Source organism: Cajanus cajan, chromosome 1 (genome assembly GCF_000230855.2).
Source record: "Cajanus cajan strain Asha chromosome 1, NIPB_CcT2T_4, whole genome shotgun sequence".
NCBI lineage: Eukaryota > Viridiplantae > Streptophyta > Magnoliopsida > Fabales > Fabaceae > Cajanus > Cajanus cajan.
This window is the reverse complement of record NC_138517.1, coordinates 7,469,594-7,479,103: the sequence shown is the minus strand read 5'-3', so window position 1 is coordinate 7,479,103 and position 9,510 is coordinate 7,469,594. Positions and strand designations below refer to the sequence as shown.

Genomic DNA, 9,510 nt, shown 5'->3' with positions numbered 1-9,510 from the left:
TTATTTCTCTACAATAAAATGCCGTCACTTTTTATTATTATTTTTTTTTTCTTTTCCACTCTATTTCTTATACACCAAACAAAACTTGAATCACCGTGATCACTCTCAAGCGGGGAAAACTTCTTTTATCTATAGCATATATAGGGAATATTATTTAAAGTGAAAAGGCACCGTGATCACAATAATGAACATTATTTTAGCGTGAAAAGAAATATATTAAACACGTAATTCAATAATATAAAAAATACAACAGTCAATTTACATGACTATAGCATATATAATTATAATGAACATCATTTTCGATAGTAATAGATTAAACACACTAGTTCAAAGACCAAATAATTAATTCCTTTTGCATGTGATTTAAAATGAAGTACATGATGGAATGACGACAAGAATACAGTGGGAACAGGAAGAATTAAAGACATAAGAAAAGCAATGTAAATTGTGATGAACATACACGGAAATTTACTTAGTTTGACAAGACGAAAGAAAACAAAATAGAGCTTGGAAATGAAGTAGATTTTTTATTTAATTGAAGAAATAATAAAAAAAATGATTTTTAAAAACAACTCTTATCTCATCGTTTCAATGGTATGAAACAGTAATCGTTCTCATTATATATATACCCTTTTGGAGTCTGTGTCCGTAGAATTTGACAATGGCGCAACATGCATCATTCTCTTCTCCTTCTCTATCCAAATACACTTACGATGTGTTTCTTAGTTTTCGAGGTGAGGATACTCGTTATGGTTTCACTGGTAATCTATACAGTGCTTTGAGTCAAAGGGGAATCTTTACCTTCATTGACGATGATGTTCTACCAAAAGGCCAAGAAATCACACCTTCTCTCCGCAAAGCAATACAAGAATCGAGGATGTCCATCGTTATTTTCTCCAAAAACTATGCCACCTCAACTTTTTGTTTGAATGAGCTTGTCCTGATCCTTGAGTGTTACACGAAACAAAACATGTGGATTTTGCCAGTGTTTTATGATGTTGATCCATCACACGTGAGACATCAAAAAGGGAGTTACAAAGATGCGTTTGTACAGCACGAACGTGGAAGATTCAAAGATGATATTGAGAAAGTAAAAAAATGGAGGTTGGCTTTGCGTCAAGTGGCTGATTTGTCTGGTTTGCATTTCAAAATTGGGTAACGCACCTTTTTTATTTTTTATTTTTTATTTTTTTTATTTTTTATTTTTTTATTGTTTCCTCTTTAGTTTATTATTTAAGTAATATGCAATGCATTGAATAGGTTAAACACATAAGTCAATAAAATGAAAAATTAGTAGTACTTTTAATACTTGATTTGAGAGATGATTCTTAGTAATTACATTCGCCAATGAAAGTTAATAAAGATTCCGTTCTAGGAAGAAGTGTTTATGTCTTTGTCTATGTTTTTTTTTTATTTTTTTTTATTTTTAATATCAGTAGTGTTATATGCAATAATATAATAATGAAACTATGCATTTTTTTTTGGGTAGTGATACATCTTTAAAAAATGGTTAAACACATAGTTGAATAAGAGTTTAATAGTGATATGTTAATAATGTAAAATAATTTTATATTATCATTTAATTACAATTTACATAGAGGATAAATTTGTTAATTTTCATAATAATTATCCTTAAAATCATGTTAACTTTGAATTTTAGTTGGTTAATTGTTTAAAACATACTCGTCAAATAATATGAAAAAGCAGTACTTAAAATACTTGATTTGGGATATGTTTCTTAGGTTACATTCGGTAGAAGTACATGAAAAATTAGTTAAAATCTAAAAAACTAGCAAAAAAAAAAACCTCGTTGGTATAGATAAAAATTGTGAAGCTAACTTATTTAATATCAAGTGTTTGATAAAATTAATTGTTGAATGAGCTGATATAGATATAATATACATAAATGAACATGTTTATATGACATTCTTGTATAAGTTTTAACTTTATTTAATGCATAAAACTATTTCTAGGTAAATATTATTTTATTTTTAATTAATTTACAAATCTTACATTTTTATTACATTTTTTAAGTTTCAATTAATTTTTTATACATGTTGTATATTCTACTATTAACCTTACATTCTATATTAACATATTGTCAATGAAGTTCAAAATATAATATAAATATAGATGTTATAATATTTATTATGTTTATTTGTATGTATTAGTTTTAGCGTACAAATTGATTATCAATATCACGTAGTACAATGCAAAAATAATAAAATAAATAATGTAAATAGTAGAATGTTTAAAATGAACATTGTAAAAAATATAAAAATATATCCAAAAAATACTAAAAAAACATAATAATAAATTTTGACCTTATGCAAAAAATGTAAAAAGTAAACTTAATAAATATTTCAAAAAAAAAAAACTTAATAAATATTTCAAGAATAAACATAAAAAAAATATAAGAAGTTAGCCGTTAAAATGCTACTATATCTCAAGACATCAATGTTACATGCTACTAAAAATATGGTTAAACAAACTTGTTAAATTGTAATTTTTTTTTTAATTTAAAAACCTACTGAAAAAATTCTCAAATAGTTCAGGGAAAAATTGAAAATTTTAACCTTGACTTTTTATACCTATATAGTGTTGATAGCTAGAGTAGTATAAACCAAATATATATTACTTACTGGATGTACGTGAAACACTCTAACATTCACTTTTTAATACTTTCTTTATTATTAGTGGGAATTTATTGAATGAGTAAAATTTATGATTTTTAATAAATTTTAATTAATAATAAAAGGAGTATTACAAAGAAAATGTGTTAAAATAAAATGTTACTAACATTTTTTTCCTACTATAAGCTAGCCAAGTAGCTAGAAAGTAAAGAAATGAACGAGAATGATAAGAATCAGAATTGTTGAAACTTGGATATTGGATGATCAATTGACAAAGATAACCAAGGAAAACTATAATATTAAATATGACATATTTTATAATAATATAATATTTATCACTAAAAATTATTTTTATCAATACTATAAATACAATATATATATATATATATATAATATAAATATAAATTATAATGACACATAATATATATTATTAAATTTTATTTAAAATCAATATTAAAATTATGTGTAATTATATATCAAATAAATTTATACCTATATTTATTATATCTATAATGACACTTTACATATTTCACTATTTTATTTCTTATAGTGAAAGGTATCTTTGATCTTGTAGGAATTTGTAACCATTATCGCCACATATTCATTTATGTGGTTATAGCAAATATCAAATTTTTATGCGCTATCTATCATTCAACTCTCATAACACTATGTGCATACACTATTTGCTCATATAGCAATAATCTCTGAAATTTTGTTTTTTTAATGAGACAACAATCCCCTTTCATGTGCCAAAATGTATGACACTAAAATAGTTGTCAATTGCGGGGGAAACTAGTTAGCCATAGATTTGGCGCATTAATTTAATTTAAATTTTATTAATGGCAGGAAAGAATATGAGTTTAAGTTCATTAAAAAGATCACAGAAGATATTTCTAGCAAGCTTAATCGATCTCCCTTGCATATTGCTGATTATCCTGTTGGTTTGAAAGCTCGGATGCAACAGATACAAAGGCTAATGGGTGTTGCATTTATTGAAAACAAAGTGACTATGCTTGGAATTCATGGAATGGGTGGTATAGGAAAATCAACCCTTGCACGTGCCATATACAATTTGATAGTAGATCAGTTTGAAGTTTCATGCTTTCTTGCTGATGTTAGAGAAAATTCATCAACAAAACATGGCCTTTTGCAGATCCAAGAGACAATGCTTTCAGAATTAATTGGAGAGAGAAATGTCAAGTTCGGAGATGTACATCAAGGAATTCCAATACTACAACAAAGACTCTGTCGAAAAAAGGTTCTTCTTGTTCTTGATGATATTGACAATAAGGAACAATTGCAAGCAACTGTTGGAGGACTTGACTGGTTTGGTTTAGGTAGCATTATTATTATAACAACAAGAGATAAGCATTTGTTAGATATTCATGGAGTTGAAAAGCTATTTGAGGTCAATGAATTGGATGATATTGAAGCTCATAAATTGTTTAGCTGGAATGCTTTCAGAAACAAAGAAGTTGATTCAAATTACAAGGAAATCATAAAGCGTGCCATATATTATGCACGTGGCCTTCCCTTGGCTTTGGAAATAATAGGCTCAAACTTGTTGGGTAAAACATCAGATGAATGGGATTCTGCATTAAAAGCATATGACAAAATTCCAAATGGAGATATTCAGAAAATTCTTAGAGTTAGCTATGATAGCTTGGATACTAATGAGAGGGAAATATTTCTTGATATAGCTTGCTTCTTCCGAGGATGCACTCTAAGACATGCTACAAATATGCTTGAGGCAAGAGGTTTTCATCCAAAATTTGGTATTAGAGTGTTGGAAGAAAAATCACTTGTTAAAATTGACAAACACGATGGAAAATTTGTGATAATGCATGACTTGATTCGATCTATGGGAAGGGAAATAGTTAGACAACAATCAAATTGGCCTCAGAAACGAAATAGGTTGTGGTTTTACGAGGACATTATTAGTGTTTTGGAGAAACAATCGGTATGAGTTATATATTTCCCTTTCCATTTCTTTTATTACATCATTAGTTGAATTTGTACAATATTTTATGGTCATTTACCTTTGCTAATAAGAACCGACACAACAATTATATTCTTTAAGTTTTAATTTTTGTGGTTCCTTTGTGGTTTTGGCTTAAAAGGAAAATGATGAAATTGAAGCGATGATGTTGGACATGCCAAATGATGATCAAGAAGTGCAATGCAATCAAAAGGTGTTTAGAAAAATGAAAAACTTACAAATGTTGCTTATAAAAAAGAATGTTGCCTTTTTTAGATGTCCTAAAGATCTTCCAATCAGTTTGAGAGTGTTGGAATGGTTGGGATACCCTGAATCTTCTTTACCAACTAATTTTTGTTCGAAGAATCTTGTCATACTCAATTTGTCATTCAGTTTCTTTCAATGGGATAAACCACTTCAGGTATGTGCTACTAGTTATAAGTAATGTAACATTTAATTACTTTTTGGTTATTAAACTCACTATAATTGAGTTTCGAAACTATTAATGTTGACTTATTAATTTGTTGAATTCAATGGTCCGCTTAGTGGTTAAGATATGAAAAAAGAGTAATTTAGGATAAAAATAAGATATGATAAGAGTAGGAATAAGAAACTAGATAGCATTATTATATACATTATGCATATAATATAAACCAAATAGACATTATATAAATTATATTCAAGTAAAAAAATTAAGTTTTTAAAATTTTAAATTAAAAATATAATTTTAACTATATAATATAAAGTTATTTTTTATTTACATAGTTACTTTTCTTAAAATTACATAAAGTTCTTAAAACTATAATTATTTTAAAATAATTTTTATTAAAACTATTTAATTAAATAATAAATTTTTATCATAATATTTTATTCAAAAATATATTTGTATTTATATGTCAAAATTACATATAAAATAAAATGTTGAATGTAAGTTGTATAATATATATTATATAAAGAAATATATAAATTAATATGATATTATATATATTATTTTATAAATTAATATTATATGATATATATTATCATATATTTTATAAATTAATATCTTTTGGTAACATTATAAATTAATCTTTAATATTATATATATATATATTATAGTTATTATATTTTTTATTTTATATTATAATAATAATAATAATAATAATAATAATAATAATATATGACATAATACATAGAGAAGGGAAGAATGAGAGTTTATATTCTGCAGTATATTCCTAACCCAGTACCTTAGGATAAAATATATAACGGACTAACAAGATAGGTTATGATATGATATAATATCAGTTTGGCACCACAAATAACCGATTATAATATAATAGAATAATTATTCTGTCCTATTCTATCATATATTAATAGATAACTATTAATTTGCAGAATTCAAAGGTTTTAAGACACTTGATTCTCAGAAGTTGTAAGAACATAAGACGAATACCATACATGTCTGGCTTCCCAAATTTGACAGAGTTGTGTGTTGCTGAATGCAAAAATTTGATTGAGATTCATGATTCTCTTGGGTCTTTACATAATCTTCAAAAGTTTTGTGCTGAAGGATGTACCAAGCTCATGATTGGTCCACGTGGTATAAAGTTGACATCTCTAGAGCATCTTTGTCTTCGAGACTGTAGTAGCCTTGTTGTGTTTCCAGAAATATTGGCACCAATGCAGAAATTAAAATTTGTTGAGCTGGAAGGAACTTCCATAAAAAATCTGCCACGATCAATGCAAAATCTTGAAGGGCTTCGAATCTTATCCTTGCAAAGATGCAAAATGCTTGAAAGTAATGATCCATCCAATTTCGTTCAAAGGTTGCATGAGATCTTTCCCAATTTGACACAATTATGTTTACAAGACTCAAATTTGACAATCCTTCCCGCGTGCATTGAAGAGTGTCACTTCTTGGAAGCTCTACATGTTTATGATTGCAAGCAGCTTCAAGAAATTAGAGGTCTTCCACCAAGCATAACTGATTTCTCAGCACAAAACACTCTAGTGGAAGCTGATTGTTCGATTTTAAACACGTTACTCACACGGGTTGGTCTCTCTTCTGTATTTTTCTCTACATTTACTTTTATTTTTTTCCAAAATCTCACTCTGAAATTTTTGACAGGCAATTAGTTCTACTACGATATTATACTATATTCTACCATGTCAACAAGTCCCAGAATTGTTTGACCACTCTAGCAAGGGAAACTCTCTTTGCTTTTGGTTTCGTAATGAATTGCCCTCTCTCACTGTGTGTTTTGTTTCTGGAGTTTTGGGCAATATCAAGCCTCCTTTCTATGTGAATTTGAATTTCTTTGCTAGAATCAATGATGTTGACTTGTGTGTTAATTGTTTCTGTTGGTATAATGTAATTTGCATTTCTGAGAATGACCATATATTTATGTTCAATCTTCAAAATCATTTTCACCATCCTATGAATTCCGATATTAGAAGAGCACTTGAGACGAATGAGTGGATTCATGGGAAGGTTTCGTTTGTGATGACATCACCTGAAAAATATTCACGTAGATTGGGAGGAGTAATCAAATGGATCGGAGTTTATGTAAATCGGAGATTTAGTAGAATGGAGAATGTTCGGTTCACAAATCCTTATACTTCCAATAATACAAGTGACGTGGGAAAAAAGTTTGTGTTGCTTGGTGAGGCACCTGATATACAACAACAACAACCTTTGAATTATGTGTATAGTGATTCAGATCGACAAGAACCAGAAAACACTATTGACTACTCCAATGAGCAAGGTAAAATGTATTTTGTTCTTCCTCTATGCCCTTTTGCTAAATTCAGTTTTGCTTACATCAATGTTATACTTTGGTTTAGATGGAGCATTTTCGGAAAATGTCAAGGCCGAGAGAGAGAAATTGGAACCCTGATGTCAGAAGTTTCAAGGGAGTTCACTAATCAGAGTAGGGACTACTACACTGAAGCAAACATGAAAATTGAGTCCATGACATCTGAATTGCATAAAGTTGATGAAGTTGAAGGAGGTTTGGAAACTAAGAAGAACCTGTTCAGCGAAAGCACAGACATCTGAATTGCTAATGTATCTGCTAATGTATCTGCTGCTAAATCAGAAAGGAACATGGATTGTAAGACCAAAAGCAATATCATTGAGGAAGGAAGCACAGACATAAATCAAAACTGAATGTCAAAACTAGGAGAAAATTTTAACTTGTTGCAGACTGAGAGATAGGTAGAACAATTGAAGTAGAATTTCTTTGCATCTACTCCATGATGCATGGAAGTAAAATTATTTCCGATTGTAATTTTTGTTGCATTATGTGTCATTGTAGAAATTAAGATTTTATTTGAAATCGCCAATTGTGAAACTCTGAATCATCGGGAATTGTTAGACATGATTTTTTTTAAATACATGTGGGGTTATTGTTTTCAAAAACAGTTTTGTGTTTTCTTATATTTGTTTTTTCATTGACACATTTAAAAGTGTTTGTCTCTTGGTCTCTGTTTACTAAAGTTTATTTCTGAAGGACTTGATTAGAATACTTCAAGAAAATAGAAAAAGAGTTATAGAATGACAAAATATCTCTTAATTGATTATGTTTTTTGGTTTCAAAATTATTTTCCGAAACTTAAATGAGATATTGATTGCTGTCTAACTAGTGCATAATTAATTTAGAAAACAATTTTCAAAACATCTATTTTTTTGGACTGGTTCACTATTTTTTTGGACTGGTTCACCATTGCTCCAGCCAGCTTACTTATAATTCATATGTTTCATACCAGATTCCTACCTATAAGATTTCAATACAATCTCTGAGGTATATGAAGGACAATTTAGAAAATTGAGACACAAAGACTATTAACCAACTTACATTAGTCCAACTTTATGTCTAAATTCGGATTTGAAAAAAACTTCTAAAGGTCGATCCATGTTAAGCATAATAAGAACAGATATTAGAGAATAACAAAGTCGTATAAAATATTGTTTTTATTATCACACCTCTAATTACACAAGAAAAAGATGTTCAAACATTGTTCATGATTGTCATTGATTTATGTAGTCTACAACTTATTTTTTTCAATGTATCATTTCTAAATTAATGTTAGGAATAACCTTTTTTTATTAAATAATTTTATTAATATTAATACATTAATATTTATTATTAATTAACTTATTTTATTTAATAAATAATTAACTATAATACTTAATAAACATTAATATTTTATAATAATTACCTTATTTATTTAAATAATATTTTTATTCTAAAAAGTTTAATCATATTAATATTAAAAATTATTAACACAAACTTAAATATTTAAATAAATATATAAACATAATATTTATTTTATATACAAATTTAATTTTATTATAATACTATAAAATTTAATTTTAATTATATAATTAATGAATTTTATTTTAACGTTTTTTAAAAAATAAAAATAAGAAAAGCTGTTTGAAATTCAACTTCTCGAAAATCGAATTCCGGCAGCTGAAACACGTCGGGCATATTAGCATGCAGGTCAGAATTCGACTTGTCAAGAATCGAATGAACCTACACAGTAAAATGTTATATTTAGGTAAATAAATGGTGGAGGTCCAGTTGGGTAATTCTTTTTTAAAAGAATAATATGTGTAAAAAATTCTGCCATGCAAGCTGATAGAAAAAACATTAAAAAAATAATAATCATAAAAAACGTATTTTGATGAGCAAAGCACGGAAACTTTCTCACTTTGACGAGAGGATAAAAAAAACAAACAAAAGGGAAGCTGAATGATGATATTTATTTAATTGAATGGAAAGAAAAATTGACTTTGTCTTTTGAAAACAACATTTAGCAATTTTGTTTTGATGGTATGAAACAGTAACCGTTGACATTAAATTGAGAGGACACTTACTGTGGCGGACTTTCATTATAGTAAAGATGGGTAAATGC

General features: G+C 27.7%; 1 protein-coding gene across 1 annotated transcript; it reads left to right on the top strand.

The window, feature by feature from the left end:
- Positions 1 to 314: 314 nt before the first annotated feature.
- On the top strand, positions 315 to 8,051 carry LOC114916559 (disease resistance protein Roq1). Its single transcript, XM_083073959.1, has 6 exons — positions 315 to 1,155; positions 3,480 to 4,593; positions 4,754 to 5,032; positions 5,986 to 6,642; positions 6,719 to 7,355; positions 7,435 to 8,051. The coding sequence occupies exons 1-6, from the start codon at positions 662 to 664 to the stop codon at positions 7,485 to 7,487; spliced, it is 3,234 nt and encodes a 1,077-aa protein (XP_082930085.1). The 5' UTR covers positions 315 to 661; the 3' UTR covers positions 7,488 to 8,051.
- Positions 8,052 to 9,510: the final 1,459 nt, after the last annotated feature.

Coding starts and splice junctions, on each gene's coding strand:
- LOC114916559 (XM_083073959.1), top strand. CDS start 662: ATGGCGCAACATGCATCATTCTCTTCTCCTTCTCTATCCAAATACACT. Junction 4,594..4,753: donor GTGTTTTGGAGAAACAATCG/GTATGAGTTATA, acceptor TTGGCTTAAAAG/GAAAATGATGAAATTGAAGC. Junction 7,356..7,434: donor TGACTACTCCAATGAGCAAG/GTAAAATGTATT, acceptor ACTTTGGTTTAG/ATGGAGCATTTTCGGAAAAT.